This window comes from Corvus hawaiiensis, chromosome 22 (assembly GCF_020740725.1).
Source record: "Corvus hawaiiensis isolate bCorHaw1 chromosome 22, bCorHaw1.pri.cur, whole genome shotgun sequence".
In the NCBI taxonomy this organism is placed as follows: domain Eukaryota; kingdom Metazoa; phylum Chordata; class Aves; order Passeriformes; family Corvidae; genus Corvus; species Corvus hawaiiensis.
The window spans coordinates 1190861-1212306 of NC_063234.1; the positions used below are offsets into that span (position 1 = coordinate 1190861).

At 45.7% G+C, this 21446-nt stretch overlaps 1 protein-coding gene across 6 annotated transcripts in view; it reads left to right on the top strand.

Moving 5' to 3' along the window:
- Positions 1-21446, top strand: part of RERE (arginine-glutamic acid dipeptide repeats) — a 177384-nt gene that overhangs the window by 56972 nt on the left and 98966 nt on the right. For all 6 annotated transcript variants that reach the window (XM_048326414.1, XM_048326409.1, XM_048326413.1 and 3 more), the window contains exons 2-3: positions 60-530; positions 11423-11493. In XM_048326414.1, coding sequence (XP_048182371.1) covers positions 206-530; positions 11423-11493 — 396 coding nt within the window. In that variant the 5' untranslated portion in view covers positions 60-205. The remainder of the gene's footprint in view (positions 1-59; positions 531-11422; positions 11494-21446) is intronic.

Consider the following 21446-nt stretch of genomic DNA (forward strand, 5'->3'; position numbering starts at 1 on the left):
AAGAATTTTGAATACTAACATGGCTTTTTTCCCTCTTTCTCTCCCCTCACCTCTTCAAGAACCTTTTTAAAACGCTGGGGTTGTTGGAGTGGTTGAATTTTTCCTGGCTTTGAGTGAGAAATTCAGAAGACTGAAGCCCAGGCTCACTGTCTACCTTTCACGGAGGCCCAGCCGTGAGAGGACAGAAGAAGGCACGTGGCGAATCATGACAGCAGACAAGGAGAAAGACAAAGACAAAGAGAAGGACAGGGACAGGGACCGGGACAAAGAGCGGGACAAGAGGGACAAGGCGAGGGAGAGCGAGAACTCCCGGCCCCGGCGCAGCTGCACCTTGGAGGGAGGTGCCAAGAACTACGCGGAGAGCGACCACAGCGAGGACGAGGACAATGACAACAACAGTGCCACCACGGAGGAGTCCACCAAGAAGAGCAAAAAGAAACCCCCCAAGAAGAAGTCCCGCTACGAGAGAACCGACAACGGCGAGATAACGTCCTTCATCACCGAGGATGATGTCGTGTACAGGCCTGGAGGTAACAAAGCCTTGTTTTGTGTTGCCTCTGACAGTCCTCGTGCCCCAGAGCTGCCAGGCAGGGGCTGCAGCCAGCACAGTGTGCTCCCTGGTGATTGGGATTACCCCTGTCCTGGGGGAGGCTGCAGCTTTGCCCTTGCAGACAGATGTGGGTGCGCATGGGAAGCTTCTGGCTGTATCTTGTGGTATCTGATTTGTGGGAATGAACTTAGCTCCCCTTTGGAGAAGAGCCACCCTTTTTGCTTTCTACTGCGTTAATGATCTGTGTATGGTATGGAGTCTCTGTCCCTGGGAGTTTGGAAACCAAATTAGATAATGCGTTAAATGCTTCTCTCCCACTTAGGAAGCAGACCCGCTCGGAGCTAGAGCTCTGACTCGGGGGATGTGGAGACAACTTCCAACCTTCCTGGCAAGCTTTTCTGGGAATCTGTGATTGCTTTGTAGGGCTCTGCTCCTGTGCTCTGTGAAATATAAACCAGCTGACTGAGGATCTCATACCTGCTATTCCACTGGTTTCACCCCTCGTTAATGGCTGTGGCTGTGCCCAGCTGTTGGGCAGAACAGTGTTGGCATCAGGGATGTTTGGGGACAGCACCAGGAGCTTGCAGTGTGCTCTGGATGTCTTGGATGTGCCTCTTATTTACTGCCAAGTTCATGTGAAGTTTCAAGGTCTAACCCATGGCTGCTGCCAGGGAATGTTTTCCTCTAACTGCACTTGAAATGAGATTACTCAGCTCCCATTTTTGAGTATAAACTTCCCTGTCCATCTGCACAGCACTGTAAACGTGCTGCTTGCAGTTTGTTCCCCATAGCTGTGGTTATGTTTGGCTGCACTGTTGGCAGCCCTGCCTTTAGAGTCCTGGTAGCTTTATACTCCTGTAGTACAGAGCTGGAGTGACACTGCTGGGGCAAAACAGAGACGGATTCAACCTGAAAACAGGGGAGCCAGTGAGGTCAGATCCTGTCTGATTTCCCATGAGGTGCTGCACAGCTCAGCTGCAGGAATCTCCCGAGGTCAGATGTAAATGCTTCAAGTGCTGTGTCCAGTTTTAGTGGCTGTGAGTGCTCCAAAGTGCTTGTGGTGTGTGTGGGGGCACGACCAGCTGCACATCCAGGTGGGAGGTGCTGCATTCCATCCTCCTCCTTCCATGGGAGAGTTGAGCAGTCTGTTTTTCACTTAGCTCTACCAAGATTAGTCAGAACAGCTTCTCTCTTGAAATGCTTCAGCTTCAGTTTAGACTCATTTCATCAATCGTTGCAAAGGAGCTGTTTTTGCTGTGGTGTCAGGGCTTGTGGCTGAGTAATATTTGTTTTTGAGCAGTGGCAACTGGGAGCCTGCGGAAGCGTCAGCTTTGGTGGCAATCTTATTTTCAGTGTCAGAGGATGAAAAATAATTCAGAATCTGTTGAGAACAGCTGTTGTGTGGGCCCAGGAGTACAATGTGATACACTGGCTTTATTGCAAAAAGAGTTTGCTTAAAATGAAGATGGGAAATCAGTTTGTGGTCTCAATTTTATCCTGCAGTGGGATGGAGCAGTGGCTGATCTGGGTCCAGTGAAAGAGCAAGGAAAGCCATAGTACTCGTGATAATTGGGCTATTTTATAACTGTTCTGCAATTTAAACCCCTGCTTATTAAATTTTACAATTTTTTAATAGTAATCAGCAGAAGAGACGTACCCTGGCATTGAAACTTTTCTGTTCTGTTGGCTCTTTGTGCTGTTGTAAAACTTGTCTTGGAAACTGCTGAGAGTGATGAGAACAAACATTAGCTCAGCTCTGGAGGGACCTGAGAACGGCTGAAACCTTAACTGAATATTCCCATTTTTAAATTTGATTTTAAAGGTAATTTCTTATCAGGAGCAAGATCTTGAATACACATTCCTGTGCTGGAGGTATTCGAAACCAATGTTAGCATCCACTACAGAAGGAGCTCTTACAGCTCCTTACATACAGGGAGGTGTATTTGTAGCTAAGGGTGCAAATTACATAAATTTTAAGAGGGATTAGAGAGTTTAAATTAATGAGACACAGCAAGGATTAGAAAGATGAAAATTAAAGGTGTGTGCAGAAGGGATAGCTGACTTCATCTTATGTCTTCCAGGCTTTAAGGAAGGAAATCCTTTCCAATAATTTGATTCTTTCTCTTAAATGCTCTCATCTGATGTGGATTAAAGTTCAAGGTCTGCATTTCCCTTCTGCGAGCTCCTTGGTTAAAATCTCATTCTGTGTTTACCCCATTGCTGCAGAGTACTTAATCCAGCACTTAATTCTGCTTTTTTTCCTGTGCTGAGCTCAGCAGCTGTATTGCAGTAATAGCAAATAAACTGTAAATAAACAGATAATCAAGATCATTGAAATTTTTCAAGTGAAAGGTTGCACTATATTGTTACCACGTAAATACTGCTCTTACTAATTTGCATAGATCTAATGAATGCGTGCACAGCTTTAAATAATGTATTAAAAAGAATTGAGTGGGGCTTAGACAACACTATGCAATTAATCTTCTCTACTTTGCTGGAAATCACACAGGCCTATCCTAAAAGCTTGCTGGCCCAGTTCCCCATCTGTCCTCGCAGTTTCCACAACCTCCCTCCCATTTCTTTCCAAATCTAATCTGTGGGGTTTTCCTTCTTTTTTTCTCTCTCGCAGTTCTCACCTTGTTGTTGTAGCAACAGTAATTTTTGTGCACAGTGTGTGTTCAAATTTGCTTTAGGCTTCCTTAGCACAGGGTGATGATAATGTAAGAGGGTTAAGACTGAGAGTTATTTTTTTTTCTCCTCTTGGATTTCAGTTAGATTATTTAATGCTGATTTTCCTTCCATTTCCCTTCTATGCCACTGGGTTTTGCCAAAATCCACCTCAGGAAGGGCTATTACTGTATTGAAGCCACAGAACTTGGTGCTGAGGATATTGGTGCTGCTGTGGTGTCATTGTGCTGGCACCTTGAGTGCTGGGCTGGAAAACCTTTACTGGGTGAAAGTCTGAGTTGGTTTGGAGCCTGGGGAGAACAGGTGACTGTCACCTGGAGATGGGGACAATATTGTTTGCCTTGCCTACGTAGAAACATTTAAAAGGATCTGCAGGAATTAAAAGGATTTATGAGGATCTGTTTCTGCAGTGACATCAGTAGCTATATAAACAGCACATCAGCAGGAGGTAACACAAGGTGAAATGCTGTAATGCACTGCTCTGCCTGCATGGGAATCAACCAGCAAAATCCTGTGCAACAGCTTACAGCAGGAGAGTTCCTTTGTTCTGTGGGGTTCAGGGTGTCAGATATGGAGAGTGCAGTTTGTCACAGGACAGAGCAAAGGGAGATCTTACAGTTTGCACTTGGATGTGCTCTGGTTTAGAGGATGTGCTCATTTTTCAAATGAGCACTTGATAAGCTGGGGAGCAGCTCCAGGTGTGCAGGGCTGAGATGTGGGACCTGCAGGGGCTGGGGAGCAGTTCTGGTGTGCAGGGCTGAGATGTGGGACCTGCAGGGGCTGGGGAGCAGCTCCAGGTGTGCAGGGCTGAGATGTGGGACCTGCAGGGGCTGGGGAGCAGCTCCAGGTGTGCAGGGCTGAGATGTGGGACCTGCAGGGGCTGGGGAGCAGTTCTGGTGTGCAGGGCTGAGATGTGAGACCTGCAGGGGCTGGGGAGCAGTTCTGGTGTGCAGGGCTGAGATGTGGGACCTGCAGGGGCTGGGGAGCAGTTCTGGTGTGCAGGGCTGAGATGTGGGACCTGCAGGGGCTGGGGAGCAGCTCCAGGTGTGCAAGGCTGAGATGTGGGACCTGCAGGGGCTGGGGAGCAGCTCCAGGTGTGCAGGGCTGAGATGTGGGACCTGCAGGGGCTGGGGAGCAGCTCCAGGTGTGCAAGGCTGAGATGTGGGACCTGCAGGGGCTGGGGAGCAGCTCCAGGTGTGCAAGGCTGAGATGTGGGACCTGCAGGGGCTGGGGAGCAGCTCCAGGTGTGCAGGGCTGAGATGTGGGACCTGCAGGGGCTGGGGAGCAGTTCTGGTGTGCAGGGCTGAGATGTGGGACCTGCAGGGGCTGGGGAGCAGCTCCAGGTGTGCAGGGCTGAGATGTGGGACCTGCAGGGGCTGGGGAGCAGCTCCAGGTGTGCAGGGCTGAGATGTGGGACCTGCAGGGGCTGGGGAGCAGCTCCAGGTGTGCAGGGCTGAGATGTGGGACCTGCAGGGGCTGGGGAGCAGCTCCAGGTGTGCAGGGCTGAGATGTGGGACCTGCAGGGGCTGGGTCACTGCTCTGTCACAGTGGGGAAACAGCAGAAGATGCTGGCTCATGTTGAGTGTGAGTCTGCAGGTCTTAAAATCCACTGTCAGGCTACTTAGCAAGCAAGGACTTACAAAGTCTAAGCTTTAGTTTTGGTTGGTGTAATTAATTGTTAATGTTCCCTTTATTGAAACTGCTGCTGTCTTGTATTGTTGTGAGCGAGGAAATTGCTGAAATGGTTGTTTTCATCCAGAAGCCTTCAGGAACTCTGTGAAAACAAGAACCAAACCTAAGTGCTTCCTCCCTATTTATTGGTTATCTTTGGATCTGGGTTGGACACTGGTGAAACTGAAGTGCACAAACCGAAATTCTCTGACAGGGCTTGGCTTGTGTTTGACACTGCCCCATGTGTTTGTTGTTCTTCTGGATGCTTCTATTCGTTCTGACAGCTTTATCAGCTGAGAAAAGTGGCCATGCCAGAATTCAATATAAAAATACACATAATACAAACAGGAATTTTTTCTATAAGCTTTGAAGTTCTGGCAAGTGTATTGGAAGGAGAGAAGTTGATTATTTTCTGGGAAGTTTTAATTTTAATTCTCTGCTTGGGCAGAAGGAAGAAATGCAAGGAAATGATTCTTTCAGCTGTACATTGTAATTTTAGGAGGTCTTTGGCCAGACTGTTGTGTTCTGTGCATGTTGTGTGGGTTGACCGAGTTTGCGATGGAGATGTGTGTTTTTGCATGTGTGGTCTTCTCTTCCCTCAGAAGCTCCATAGTTGATATGAGCATGTGTTCTCGAACGGTGCAATCTGTATTTTCCTCTTCTTTTGAAAGTCTGTTACCATTGTGATAGTAGATTGTTGAAATAATTCAGTGACAGACTTTCAGCTGCTGTAAATAGGAATAACCTTAGGAGCTATGCTGCTTAATGTGGTTGTGAAAGTTCCCTTATTTTTCACACTTCCACCACTGTTTTCAACTGTTCTGCATATGTGAGTAGTGGTGAGGAAAACTTAGCAATCTTTTTTTAGAAAATATTATCTTCAAAACTTTTGTTTCAATGGAAACAAATGCATTCTTTGTCCATTCCTCCTTTAGTAATTAAAAGAAGGAAAAACATTAGAGAAAAGGGCTGGATTAGTAGGTGGGTCTTAAAACATGTCAGGAGGGTTAACAAGATGCATGAAAACATCACAGGAGGGTTTACTTCGAAGCTGATTGAAGTGTGCAGAGAACAGAGTGCAGGAACAGCCTGTTCCAGTCTGCAGCTGAGGCCTTTGCTGGTTCTGTTCTGTACTGGGGACATCCCAGGGCCTGTAATTAGTGATTGAGATGGGGAGAGGAGTGGCCTTTAACGAGCAGGTGAATAAAATTGAGCGTGGAAAATAATTCAGGCTACCCAAGAGCCCAGATCAGCTCCTGCTGCACAGAGGTAACTTTTGTCCCTGCTGTCAGTACAAACAGTGAGCAGGAGCCAGACTGGATAAAAAAAGACATTTACTGAGTTCACATTTCCTTTTAGCAGGGGAGGGACTGCTGAGTCCAGGGCAGCTGCTGGGGCCTGACAGATGGAGCCTTAAGTGCAGATCAAGGTTGAGCTGGCAAATGGATTCCCCTGGCTTTGTTTGGCTCTGTGGATAAATCACAAGAGAGCAGCTCTGAGGGGCTGGGTGTGCCCAGGGCTGTGTGTCTGGCTCTGGGGACGTGGCTGCACCATTAGTTTTCCATGCTAACCTCATCATTAGGCTTTAAAATGGAGAAAAAACGTGCCACACCAGTGCTGAAACAAAGTAAATGCACTGCTGCTGTAAGCTCAGCTTCACCTGCTGCACTGATTTGTTCTCTGGGAAGGGCTTCTCAGGGCCATTTACAAATTGAAGCAATAGGAAGATATTCTTCCTTTCAGAAAATACATATTGACTTTGAAACACGAAGATAGTTTTTCAGTGGCTGTTTGCAGGCAGGCAGGTCTCAGGTTGGCAGGCACCAGGGAGACACACAGGAGCTCCCTCAGGAGTGCCAGGGTTGGCATCTCCACAGGCTCTGCACTACTGGAAGCACAGCGTTCTGTGGAAATCCTCCTCACTCAAGGGACACATTTGATTTTCCTCTTCTGGACATGTCTCTGTTCAGGGCTGCACCACCAGCTGGGCTGCTCTCTGTCTGATCAGGAGGATGAAGTAATGGGTCAGTTAGTAGGGAAATAGGAATGGCTGAAATGTTTTTCTACTTGAGGGCTGCACAAATAAAGCCCATCTATATTTTGGTGAGGCACTGTGGTGTGTTACACTTTAATTCTCAGAAGGACAGCAAAGGGAGAGGAGTTAAGCAGAGTTTTCCAAGCTGTCTTGAGGCTGTGTAAATCAAGTGAGGTCAGATAGCGCTGTGGTGCATTTTTGGTGCTGTTTCTTTTGTGTCTCCCACCTTTAGAAATGAGTGTCCATGAAGAGCTTTTGGTGGTCGCATGGGGGTTTGTGAAATATCAGTGAGAAGCACTGGGGGCAAATGGGGCACCTCCAGCAAAAGTTTTCTGTGGCCTTAAAAGGCCAGAAAAAGATTGTTAGAAGTGGCATGTGTGCAGCAAAGCTTATCTGGTGCTAAAGGAGGAGTTTTAGACTACCTGGTTATTTAATTAATTCCTTTTATCATCCTGGATTCTTATTCCCACCCCTCCTCCCCTTTCATGTGTTTAATTGAAAAAACAATTCCAAGCCAGGAGGAGCCCCTGGCACGAGGTAGTGGCTGAGCATCCATGGTGTCCTTGCTTGCAGTGTGGCATTTTTGGTGACGCAACTTTCTGTAAAAAGGTGTTTGCTTTGTATCGGATCTGTTAACGAAGGATGTGTGAATGCTCCTTACAAGGAGAACTGTGCAGTGTTGTGGACATGCTTGAAAAGTGCAGGAAAATAATTGGTGTGGGAAATGATGTAGCTGGGGGCCTGAGCTGCAGAACAGTTGCTTTTATGAAATTGGGAACTGCAGAGTACAATTAGCTGTCATTAATTTTGTTGAATAGAAATATGTTCCATTTATTGTACAATCAGGAGCCAGGCTTGAATGAGTTTAAATAGATGAAATCTAAATTATACTGACAGTCCATTAAACAGCAGCAAAACCCCTTAAAGAAAATGGATTCACTATGATACCGGTTTATAATAAAATCATTTGCCAAATAAGAACTATAGTCCAGGCACTGGGAATACTCCTGTGAGCTTCAAATGAACACAGTAAATTGGTTGAACCATTTATTGCAGAGCAGGGCTCGAGCTCGTCGTTCCCTGACAAGGAGCCAGCAGTGTTGCTTGAAATCTGCTCAGCAGGAAGTGACACTAAAAGATCAGACTGGCAATTTGTTTGTTGTCAGCCATATGGGGGAAGAGAGGCAAGTGCACAGCTCCCTACCTGTCAGTGGGAATATTGTTCGAGTCCAAAGCACGTGTTTGGCGTTCCCAGGGCCCTCCTCGCTGCGTTTCTGTGTTTGTCACTGAGCCGTGGTGCCAAATGTATTGCTGCTGTTGGAGGTTTGTCTCCATTACTGACCTTTGTTTTCAAGGGTTTGGCAATTTTCCTGTGCTTGGAATGCAGGCGAGTTCGGGTTTCAGCGTTTAGAGCTCTCTGAATGCTGCAGACATTGATTCTGCTCCTTTGAAAGGTGCTGCTTGCTCGCTCGTTAATGATCTGTAGCTGCTGGTACCCTGCTCCTGATCACACTGAGCTGTTCGGGGGGCAGTGAGGGGTGCTGGCATTTAACTTGGAGCACCTGAGACACTGGGAGGCTCCTAGGCTTCCCACTGCCTTTGGCTCAGGCAGAGCAGTTTCTGGAGAAGGATCCAGGATTGCCTGCTCAGGCTTCCTCAGGGGCTGGCACAGGGCACTGGGACCACTGAGCCTTTTAATTTTAGGCACTGGGATGGAGGAATGTAAATATTCCTTAATTCTGGAGTGTAAATATCCTTCAATTGCCGGTCCCACAGTTTGAATTCAGGGTTCGTACACGTCTGTACACACATGCAAAGAGCGAGCCTGTGGCTGGTGAAATCTGATGGGGAGGGATTGTAGATAATTCCTTGACAAAGGCTTTCAAGGAATATCTTCCCTGTGGAAGTGTGGCGCTGTGCAGAGAGCCTGCGGCTTTGTTTCTTGGATGATGCAAGACTCATTAGGTTGACTCATTAGGTAAAACATAAAAGGATTCTAATTGTGAAGAGGGTTCTACAGAAACTGCAGCATTTAAGCTGCTAAAGGTTCAGAAAATGGAGGTGGTTGGGGTGTTTTTCCAAAAGATTTTTTTTTATGTCCATGCATTGAAGCTCTAATTTTAAAAGCAGCTTTTAGTGTGGGAATATTAATGTAACCCTTCAGAACTAGGGCACATCTGGTGAATATCACAAGCCCAAAGGCAGAATGACTCTGTACCATGTGTTGGGGAAATGCTTCATCTCCAGTGGGACGCTGTACACGGAATAGGGAAGTGAGCAATGCGCTCATGGCTGGAGACAGGCAGGGAATCCAGCGTGCAGGGAGCTCAACATTTCCTTACTCTGTTTTGCAAAGGTTATGGAAAGCCCCTTTTATTTTCATTTTTATTTTTTGTTCGTGAATTTTCTTTTCTGTCGGAGCATTTGCTGGTTTGTCACTGCTAAACTCTGTGGTTGAACACATCAGATGTTGGACTTGGCCGAGGTGGTCCTTGGAAGCTGACCCAGGGATGTTACCTGTGGAGAAAGCCAGAGGGGGAGTTGTTGCCTGCCCATTTCCCTTGTGCTTGCTGGCTTCATCCTTGCTCCTGTTTCCTGGTAAATGAGGAACATGTGAGGATGGCTGGCCTTCAGTAAAACAAATTGAATTACACTTGACTGAAGTTGTGTAAGCCTGTGCAGAAGCTCTGTGCAGCCAGAGAGAGCTGAAATTGTTCCAGAAGTGTGTGGTCAGTGGAAAAAAGGGTGCAGTGGCAAATTCCAGTGTGTTGAGGATGAGGAAGGGGCTGTTCTGCAGTTTTCAGTGGCATAAATCTTATCCATGCAGGTTTGTTACATATTAGAAAAATGATAATGCAGTTTTCCTTTTCTTGGGCTCCCATGGAAGCTGTTTGGATTTCTGGTAAATGGAAGGAATTGCTCTTTATGGTGAGTTTTGAGTGGCTGATGTGAGTGCATCCATAAATATTCTCCTTTTCTGGGCGCCATCTTTCCGGCTGCTATCATCCATAACATTGCTGTGCACCTGGATAAACTTGTTTTCTTATCTGTGTGGCCTCTCTTGCTTTGGGGACTCGTAACTGGATGTCATCATTGTTTTAGGGCTTGGCAGGCAGCCAGCAGTGCCTCCCTTAAATGCAATCCAGAGCCAGTCAGCTCCGTTTGCTTTATCCATAGGAGATGCCACATCCTCTCACTCTGTGTGCCAGCCATTTCACAGGGATGCTCGGCTGTTTGTTCTGCCTGCTGCCTGATAAACTCTGGAAAATGAGGCTTGCACAAGCGAGATACCGAGGAAAAAAAAAAAAAAAGATCTTGCAAGTTGTGGTGTTTTCTGTCTCTGAAATCTCGCAGCTTCTCACACACATTCCCCAGTGAATCTGAAAGAGTTCCTGCAGCTGAGTGCTGGATGATTCAGCTGGGACCCTGAGCAGCTGATGGAGTGAGTGCAGGCCTGTCTAAGTGGAATGATTAGCCAGGGAAATCTGGGATAACCAGGGGTGCAGGAATACTTGGATGTGCTGAAATTGCTGGAGCTTCCAAATGAACTGGATTGAATCAAACTGTGCTTTGAAATGTGTCTTACAAAACTCTGAGATTTTAGAGGGTTTTTGGTAGAAATACAAAAAAGGTCATGGAAAGTCCCTCCTAGGACAGTGGTGTTTTTGTGTCTCTCCTGTGTTTTCAACAGCAGCTCCTTATCTGTGTGTGAGAGGGGACACAAGGACTGTCCTTTAAATATTTGCTTGGCTTTGGGGCTGGCATCTTTCTGTTTAGCAAGCTGTGTGTGAGTTTGCCGAGTTCCAAGGTCAGGATCATTAATCAGGCACTTCTCTCCCATCCTTGCAGTGTTTTCATTCCGAGGGCACCGCTTTTGTTGTAGTTATTGCCAAGACTGTTTTGAATACAACAGACCTTATGTTACAGCAGCCTTGGAGAGCCCAGTTGTCAAAAGCAAACAAAAATAATTACTGGTTTCTGTCTTGTCAAATGTAATTCGAGAAAGCCCAGGCCTTCCCTGAGGTAAATCTAATTTAAGTTTGCTGTGTTTCATCTATGATGGGTTGCCTTGGTTTTCTTCACAATTAGAAGAGAAAGTATGTTAGTGCTCGGTTCTTAATGGCAAGCTGACCACGAAAAATCTGATTACTTTCCTCTCTTATTTTGGTCTGGTTCATAGGCTGTGACCTGGTCATTGTCATTAACTCAATCCAGGGTGGTCTTTAAATTGCTTTCTTTTTGTTTTTCTAGCAAAATGTCTATTCAAATCAAAGTTAATTTTTATGCAGTTAATTCCCTTATTTATCATCATAAACAGTTCCTATTTTTAGATCACACTCAGAATAAATTACACGCTATGCAAATGAAATGGTGGTTCTTTCAAAGTTTAAGCTGTATTTGAATTTATCCTGTTTTTATGTTCTTTCTTGGAGGCACAGAAGTTAATGCCCGTTATTTTAAAATCTTGTGTTTTAAAGATTGCGTTTATATCGAAAGTCGCCGGCCGAACACGCCCTATTTCATCTGCAGCATTCAAGACTTCAAACTGGTAAGGAACATTTTCACATCTCCTCCTTTCCCCTGCCCCAGTCTCTAGAGGGGGTGATATTTCTTAGCCTGGAACCTTTCCTGTAGCTCCTTGTGGGTGAATCTTCACCCTCTGAAACAGGAGCTGGTTTTTATTAAACCACAGCTCTGTCTTTGGTGCAGCCTCAGTTCACTGGGGGAGTTCAAATTGTGATCCCTGTCATTTTTAGCTGAACAGAAACATGAACTTTGAGTTGAGTGTTTTCGGGAAATTGTGGCTCAGGAAGTTAAATTTTTCCTGGGGAGTTAAATTTGGCTGTGCCTCTGGCCTTCTCCAGCACAGCTCTGGGATGAGGGCTGGCTTGTGGCAGCCTCTTCATCTCAGCTGACACCAGACCAAGATGACCAGTTGAATCAGGAGAAATAGCAAATAATGTTTAAGAACCCCTTAGCACTTTGTTCTTTAACAATGAAAAGTCAGGGACCTGTGTGCGAGCAGATCCGAGCTGTGCTTTGCACCTTCCTGTCTGCCTCTGCACTCTCAGCAGGGCTCCCTCTGTTCCTCCCACCTGCTGGAGCAGGAGCTGCTCCTGGGCAGGGCTCAGGGGCTGCTTTGGGACCTGGCAGGGCTCTGTGAGCAGGAGATGTGGCAACTCCTGGCAGTTTGTTACTGCTGCTGGTCCTGCTGTTTGTTATTGCTTTATCGAAGTCCTGAGTGCATAATAAACTCCCCTTATCAATGTATTGTCTACAGACACAGATCAGCACAGGCTGCTGCTGTCAGAGCAAACCTTCCTTCCCAGCTTTTCCAGGTATTCTGTGAGCTACAGGAGAACACAGCGATTTTCCTCAGTGTTCATGTCCCTGGTGGTGCTTGGCACTTGTGGGCTGCTTCTCTCTTTCCTTCTCTTCTTCCTCCCCCCTTTTTTTTAGGGGGTCATTGGATTTGTAGTTGGCAGGTTCTGGCAATGGGTTAAGCCCCAGCTGGGCCACTCCTGCCCATGAGCAGGTGCTTTTGGGTCCCACTGGAGTTACAGTGGGATGGTTCTGGGCAGTAAGTTCCTGCTGAGTTGCATGAATTGCTCGGGAGATGAACAAAAGCTGAAGCCTCTTGTCAGCTTGGACTGGACCACACGTTTAAGCTCTTTGCAAGATGTGGGAAGTGTATTGCAGCTTTAGTACCTTTAGATGTTTTTGGAGTGGTTTTTCTTCACTCATGTTTTCAACAGCAAAGGACTTAGCACGAGGGCTGCTGGCAATTTTGCATCATTTTTGACATGGAAACAGTGTTTCTGTTCTATGTTTACTTTCGCCTGCTCAGAGTTCTCGAATTTCTCTGTTAATTTCATTTTTCTTACTGACTTAAGGCATAAAAGGAACTTGTACAAACGACAAAACCAAAAACCTCTTGATGCTGATTATACCAGCAAAAATTAATCCCCAGTGTATGCATGGCTGTTGATTTTCCTGTTGGGGGAAAGGGAGGATGAGCAGTGGAAAGGACACTTGATTTCACTTCTAGTGCGAGATACCAACAGGAAAACAGCCTTGTTTTGCCTTCAGCTAAATATATCAAGTGAAGCAGGGAAGTTAAAGTCAACAGCTTTGAAATGTCGCCTACTAATTAAATACATTTTCATGTTGGCTGTCACAAAATAAAAGTTTTTGGCTGAGTGTGTGTGCCTTACCTTATGCTTCCCCTGGTTCTAGGTGCAGTCTGGGTACAGGAGTTGATGGGGGTGTTTTACTGATAAAAACTAGAACATAACTTATATTTTTAAAAAATGAGAGGGAGTTAAACATGACACAGCCAATGCTGTGATCCACACGTGCATCATCCTGCAGGGTGAGAGGTGCTGAGGGTCATTCTGGGGTGGGACTAAAGTCCCACTCAGTTTCATTCTTACAGTAAACTGGGGTTTATCTTGCTTTTTGCAATAAGATCTGAAAGCACAATTGGATGATTTTACATTTATTGCTGAGCTAGAAACTGGTTCTAAGAAGTCTGGCAGTTTGTCTGGTTTAGCATTCCAGATCACTCACAGCCTGATGAAGGCCCACTGCTGCAGAAGCAGGTGTTAAATACCATTTCAGAGCAGCTTTGTGCTTCGGTGTCTCAACATTGAGACTTGGAGAAAGCAGCAATTGTTTTCCTCTGCCTGCTTTCTGTAGCTCAGCAGTTCTGGCAGGTGAAGTGCTGTACTGTGATGAATTAGTTTATCCTTCCATCACAACTTTCTCTTGACATTAAGATGAATCAGTCCTATTAAAAATCATATGAGAGGAGCAGCTCTTTTCCTTTCCTGAAGACCAACTGCACTTCGCCCACGGCCATCAGGTCCTCGTGAGGAAGCTTTGCTCGCTGCTGATTTCTCTGTGAAATGTCTCTGTTGCCATCCTGCACTTTGCTGCTGTGTGGCCTCACGTGAGGCAGAGATTGGTCCTTCCCTCTGGGCTGTGATTGTTGCTGGGATGAGCTGAGCAGGGCAGGTGGAGCAGCAGATGTGGCTCCCAAGCACCAAGGGCAGCTGGAGGAGCTCTCTGAGTGCATTTCCTCAGTCAGAAAACCAAATGGTGCCTTTAGGGAGGCCATGTGAAGAGCTGTTCAATGATTTGATCAATCCAGGTTAACTGTGTTGGAAACTGCCTGGATAACGTTTTATCTTCTTGTCTTTATCATTTTTGTGGTCCCAGATCCCTTCAAGCTTTCAGGGATTCATGGCAGTACCTTTGTGGAATTGAGAAGTGAAATATGATTGATATTTTAGGGAAGCTGTCAGCAAGAGGGGCACTTTAATTGTTGTGTCCTTTCTGCTCTGCTGTTGCTCCAGAACTCCTGGACGTGGCTTTCACTGCAGGATCAATGACATCCCTTAAAATCACTTCCAACAAGGTGCTGATGGTCTCAGGTGTTTTTGGGGAGGGAGCGAAAGAACAGCAGCACTCAGGGTGTGACAGGAGAACTGCTCTGCCATGTGGGTTGAGAAATGCACTGGCTGTTCCTGGAGCTGGAAAACCACTTGGAAAAAGCTGGTTTTCAGACCTGTGTGAGCCTCCCAGAACACTGCTGCTGTCCCCATACCTGCAGAGTAACCCGTCTGTGCTGAAGGGGAGCAGCAGCAATCGGTGGGAAAGGGCTGAGAGATGGTGATGGAGACTGATTCCTGTGCATCCTGTCGTGCTCAGAGAAGGATAATTTTTTTCCCCCAGCTGCCTACAGAGACAAGTTGCTTAAATAAAAATGACACGGCGGGAGAGCAGACGTGTTCTCCAAAGGGAGAAGGATGTGTGGTGCTGGAAGGGAACATCACTTTTCTCTGCAGTGGAATGTTGAGCTGCCTGCCCTGTGCAGCGTGGGCTCGTTCAGCCCCTGGCTTTGTTCCACCTGAGTTTGCTCCCACCAGAAAAGCAGGATGTCCTTGCTGGACCTGGATCACTGTGGGGACCTGTTCCTCCCCAGTGCTTCAGGTGCTCCCTCAGGGCAGCTCTGTTGGGAAGGGAGGAATCAAAGATGTAAAAACACAGAATAATGTTCCAGTAGCTCTCGTGCTGTTTTGTCGGTGTTGGTGGTTTGGGTTTTGTTTGGAATTTTGCAGAACTTTGAGGAGTTCTTTGGGAATCCACTAGTTTGTTTTTGCCCTCAAATACTGAAATGTTTGTGAATGTTGGCTGTTAAAAGTGCAGCTTCTTTTCCTTCTCCTCATGGAAGATGATGGGGTGGCAGGTCAGGTGAGAAGGTGTGATATCCATAAATGCTTTTCTTTGTTTGCTTCACTTCACCAGTTTGAATTACTGAACTTAAAACATTTTAAAAGTGAAGTTGCTGTTGTTTCTCAGAAGAGTATGAGATAGTTGTCTGTATGTACAAAAAAAAGGTACTAGATGATTTTTTCCCTACTGATTGGGTTATTTTGTGCTGTCTGTGTCCCTGAACATTTTATTAATCTCTTTTTGGTGCTAATTCATTTTCTCTGGATTAATGCTATCCTCTTTCAGGATTCAAGACCAGATTATTCTTAAGGACTTTGATTAGGAACAAACTGTGGTGAAGCAATGATTAAATCTGAGTTTGCTTTATTGCCTTACATGTTTTTATTGGTTATCAGCTCCTTTTCCTTCATTGCTGATACTCAATATTTACTCTCCCTCCCGTGTCGGGGCAGCTGAGCCAGTGCTTGGGTTCAAGTAATCTGGAAATCTGGATTATGCAAGGTCATGATTGGCTTTAAAGAAACTTTTCTAACCTTGTTTTTCCCTTGGGGAGCACTTCCTTCCCCAGTTTAAGCCTGTGCTGTCCAGCTTGCAATGTCAGTTCCTTTAAAAACGTTGTTTTTAAAAAAAGGCAACAGCAAAATACAATTGGGAGGCTGGAAGGTGGATGGAGCCTGTAAAGGGCAGAGTAATGTGGCTTTAATACTTTCTTGGCATTGACTGCTGAACAGCTTTAAGAAGGAGGAAAATGGTGTTTCACAGAACGGCAAAAGTGGGATCATTAACGTGGGATTCAGGGTTTGCTTACTGTGGGTTTTTTTGTTCCAGAACAATCTTACAGCTTGGGGTTTAAATTACACAGTCAAGTCAATAAAATGGAAGCAGTTAATGCTTCGGTGCATTAAAAAAACATAAGTTTCTCTGATTATTTTTTTTCTGTGAGAAAACGTTCAGGTTGTTTACATCAGGAGTTGTCTCCTGGATGTCAATCTGCTGCTTTTCCCTTCATTCTGCAATAGCACCAGTGCATTTTTAACAACGCAGTTGTTCCCACAGCAGCCTGCTGCTGTCAGAAATACACATTTCCTATTCATCAGGAAGTTAGGGAAGCATACTTCTCGTTCATTTTAATTTGGCACGAGTCAAACATTTTAAAAATCTCCAGGCTTGACGAAGTATTCCTTAAATACTCTTTGGTGCTACAAATACCTTGATCAAAGCACAGCCAGCAGAGCAGGGATGACTGAGCCATGTTTGGGTTGGCAGAGGAGGGGAAGGGAACTGGGAATTGTCTGCAGCCCTGCAGTTCTGAACCTCCACAGCTCTGAAACGAGGAGCTGGGAATCAAATGTTGCTTCACCCTTCACCCCCCTCAGTGTTAATTTTTCCAGAATTGATCCTATCTTCACTCATTTCATGTCCTTCAGCAGCGAGCCTGGCTGCAGTTGCTTATCCTGTTATTGTGGGCTCTGAGCTGCAGCCTGAGCTCTGCTAAGAATTAATCAAACCTGGCCAAAATCACTTTGATCTCCTGAGTTCCTGGCACAAGAATGGTATCTGGAATTTCTGGAGGAAATAGCAAAGGATCTGCCCAGCCAGTCCTGTTTATCATTCACACACCAGCACTTTCTGCTGCTTCGTTCCACCCACTGCCCCCAGAAAGGAAACAACTCCTTTTTAAAAAAATCCTCTTTTAATTGAAGAGGGCTGTGTTTTGAAAGTGGAAATTCTCACTGAATTTCTTTTCAGATCAGGCCATTTGAAGAAACAGATTTGTATTTTCTTCTGACTGAGGGTATGGCTTCATAGCTAAAGGGTTTTTTAATTAAATAGTAGTATTTAATGGTTTTCTTTTGTAGTTTAAGCCTTACACTGATTGTAATAAAAAGAATTATAAACAGTGAAATTTCCTTTTATCTCTTTGTTTATGGTTAAAAAGTCCTAAAATTCCATCCATTCTCTTTATCTTAATTAAAATGTTGATTGTGATTACTTCTGGCCGATGAAAACACACGATTAAAACTTAGCTGAGTGACTTGTGTGAGAAAATCCAACAAATGTGCAGAAATTCAGTTCCTGTGTGCACCCAGTGGGTTAAGGGACATTTTATAACCCCACACCTCCCAGTCAGATAAATTAAACCTGCTTTAGGGAGATCTGTGACGTGATGTGAGGGGAAATCCAACAGGAATACCCTTGTGAATCCATCAGAATCTCAGCAAAGCTCTCTCTGCAGAGAGCTCAGACAGGGGAACTTCGTCCCAAGCTCTTGGGGTGTCCCTGGTGAAGCTGCCTCCTTGGGAGTGGTTGTGAGCAAAAAAACCCTGCAGTGTTGGTGACAAGATTGTTTTATCCCAATAAAAGCGTGTTCCTCACCTTAAATAGCCAGCTGTTGGCTTAAATGTATGATGCAACAGTAGTAATTACATTTCAGATAGGAATATATTAATTATGTAGTGCATCTAAACCCCTGCGTATCCAGCTTTGATTAAGGCTCAATTTAAATATCAAAAGTAGTGCAGAGCTGTCTGTGGGAAAGGGTTTATCTGCACGCAGAGATCAGAAGTGGAAGAAGTTGACTGAAGATTGGTGTTTGGGAGAAAGGCACAGAGCACGAGGTGGGACTCACCTGAGTCCTGAGCTCATCCCAGGGAAGATGGTGCTGGTTTGAAAATGTGATCCTGGAACATCACACCTGAGTTCTGGTAAATCTGCTGAAACCCAGGCAGCTCCAGCTCAGCTCCTGACTGACGGGGAAAGAAGACACTTGGCAGAAGGAGAGCAACAGTGGAACTCTCACCCAAGAAGGTGATCTGCATTTTCTCTGGGACAGCAAGTGGAGGTGAAGGGAGAAGGGGAACAAAGAAGAAAGCAGAGCCACGGGGTGAGCAGTGACAGCCAGAGGAAACCCAGCTGCTGAAGGCAGGCTCTGTGTGAGCGTGAGACCGGCTCATGGACACAAACACAAAGAGCCTGCAAACCTGCCCTCTGATACTGGCATTGGGACCTTCCCTGTACCAATCTCCGGCTTGGATAAATAAGTCCAAATTGCCTTTTTAAGGTTTTCCTGTGCTCCAGAAGGACCCAGAACCCAACCAGCAGATGGATTTCAGCAGCATGTTTGTGCTTTCTCATAGCCTGACTTAATTTGATGTCACATTTAAAATGCTAATGGCCACACTCTGAATCGGAGCATCAGAGGGAAACTTTAAACCAGAAAAACGCTGAATTTGCCATACAAAAGAAAACATTATTAATTGTGATGCAGTTGCCCTTTGTGCCTGTGTGTTTACTTGATTGAAGCATCTTGACTGTGGAGCTTTCTCCTTGAAGCCTGATTTGAATGGAGTGTACAGCTGGATTGCCCCAGGGCCTTGTAACAATTTATAGTCTGGATGGAAAGGCAGAAGTGCATAAAAAGACAGTTGTGAAATGCTGCTAGTGTCCTGTAATAGAAAATCTGTGTATGATGACCTTGGCTGCGTGGGCCTCTGGGATCGCTTTACTCTGATCCAGAGGAGTAGAAAATGGAAAGTATTGCATCTCACCTGGAATAAAGGAGGAAAAAATCAAAAGAAATTTGTTTTTCTAAACTGTGCAGTTCATGCTTCCTCTCCTTTGCATTCCTCCTGCATATGGCCTTGCATTTTAGCAAACATGTTAAATTTACATCTGTTATTCTCTGCACTGTTACAGGAGCTGGGGTTTTTGCATGCAAATATCTGGGTGAGGTTTCTGTAGCCACAAGCATTTATGTATTTAAAAGCCTCATTCTGTTTGCAGATGAATTGATGTTCTGTTCCTGAACTGCAGCTGAATTAATTTGTGGCAGATTTTTCCTGGCCAGTTCCGAGGCAGCGTGACCTTTCCTTTTTGGTGTGGAAAAAATGCTGATTAATATAGATTTTTTTTTCCCCTGCTTCTCCAGATTCATCTCTCTTTCTACAGCCAAGAAAAGGCAAAAAGATTTTCTTCTTCCTCCAAATCATCGCTAACCCTTTTCAAGGCCAGGTTGGACAGAGTCTGGAGCAGCCTGGAGTAGTGGAAGGTTCCTTCCCATGGCAGGGGTGGAACTGGATGGGCTTTAAGGTCCTTCCAACCCAAGCCAGGCTGATTCCATGGTTGTGGAAGTGCTGGCTTGTGGCTGCTCAGTTCTGCCTCAGCACAGCTCAGTTTGCCATTAAGGGACAGAGCAGCCTTGCTAATAAGAGCCAGATGAATGAGACGTTTGAAGGAGCACTGAATTATTTAAAATAAAAAATTTAGCCTGCAAATGAGATTGGCTTTTATGTCTAATGTGCAGCAGATTGAAGGGCTGCTGTGATTACAGTGGGGCACGTGTGGGGTGGGAGATTAGTATGAAAATGTGGGTGCAGGGCTTTGAAGGAAGTGGCAGCAATGATGGAGAATCAGAGGTGACAGTTTAAGGATTGCATGGCAGGAGCTGCACAGTGATTAAATCCACTGATGCTGTCACTGAGCCGTAAGGCTGCAGATAACATTCTCTCCCTGTGCTGAAAACAAGAATCAATACAAACTCCTTGACAGGGGCTAAATTATTAAATAGAGCCTTCCTTACAATGTTTCATTATCTGGGATTTACCTCAGCTGGTGATTTGTCAGCAGCGAGGGAGATTTGCTGGGCATTTTGTATTAAAATAATTCCAGATGCATATGAATCCATTTTGATAATTCCCCTCCTTTTTACAATGCTTCTCTGTGTATATTTTTTTTTTGGTTGCTATTACCCAGATGCCACTTTGAATTCTCACACAGATACTAAGCTGTGCTGCTCGCTGAGGTTTGGGCTTGTCACATCTGTGTAAAAATAAATTCTTTCTGTATGGCAGACTGTTCTCTAAGTGCTGCTTTCAGGCTGTTAATAGCAGGGGATTTGCAGTGTCTCTCAGGTGAGGGCTCAGAATTGAGGGAAGAGGCATGAGGCTGCTCTGTTGGATTTATGGGTACTGGAGTTTCACTGGACTCGGCTGAAATATAGAGCAACATTCTTTTTATTTTGTTGTACATCTCCTGAAGGAAGGCAGGAGCAGGAGCCATCCATTCTGAGGCAGCCAAACCAGCATATTTTGCATTCCCACAGTGCTCAGGGCTGTGTGGAGATGCTGTATTCAGACCTGGCTGAGATCTGTCATTTCATCAGTGCCATTATTTTTAACGATTAACGAATGTTTAACATTTTTGTGGGATTTTGAGTTTGTTTTTCTGAGTAGCCTTGATCGTGTAGTGCACCAATGCAACTGAATTAATTTCTACAGAGGTGCAGTGTTACGTCACCATTACATCACGGTCTTGTGGAGAGGGTGAGAGTGTTCATATTGGGAGGTTTGAAGCAGATGGCAGCATTGTTCAGAGTGAGGATTAAACAGCTGGAAGTTAAGGCTATGTGTATGTTGTGTGTGTTTTTTAGGGCCTGAATCCAGCTCTGCCTCCATTTCTTCCATATGGCCTGGATCTTTGCAATTGGAATCCAGGCCTTACAACTTAGGGGCTACGTAAAAAAAATCCCAAACAAACAAAACACCAGAACAAAGGAACCCCCCTACAGAATAGTCCACCGGGGGTTTATTTGGATTTTTGTTTTCTTTTTAATGTGATTGCCCTGTTTGTTTTTGCCCCACTTGGCATTCAGCAGTTGGGATGTTTGTGGCTGGCTTGTTGGCACAGGAGCACTGGAGGCTGCTGGGGTTTATTCTCCCCCAGGAAAGGCTCCTGGGCTCTTTGCCTGGGCTGCAGGGCTGTGGAGCATCCCCTGCTGCCCCGAGTGCACCCTGCATGGAGAGGGCACAGCAGCAGCCCTGATCCGAGCTGACGCTGCCTGTCAGCCCCTGTCACATCAGCAGCTGCTGCCATTCAGAGCAGAGCTGCTTCCTCTGCCCAGCCAGCTCTGGGTAAAGCAGCAAAGAGCATTTGAGGAGTCGCAGGGGGACGGGAACGGGGCTGGGTGGGAAATCCCACGCTCCTTTGGCAGAATTGCTGGTTTTGTGGTGTTTTTCCTAATTTTATGAGGAAGAGGGCAGGAAGCACAATTGGTACAAATTTGATCCCCAGAACAGCCAGCCCCACTGTGAGTGTGAGTCAGGTACTGGGCAAACGGGGGAAAACAGGAATACACTGGGAGCTGTGGAGTGGGATCTGGACTGCTTCCCCCATGCTGTGTTACCTGCAGAGACCGTGGCTGATAAGGGCTAGATAAGAACATCTTCAGTGGCAATGGATTGAATGTAGATTCAGGAGCCATAGGAT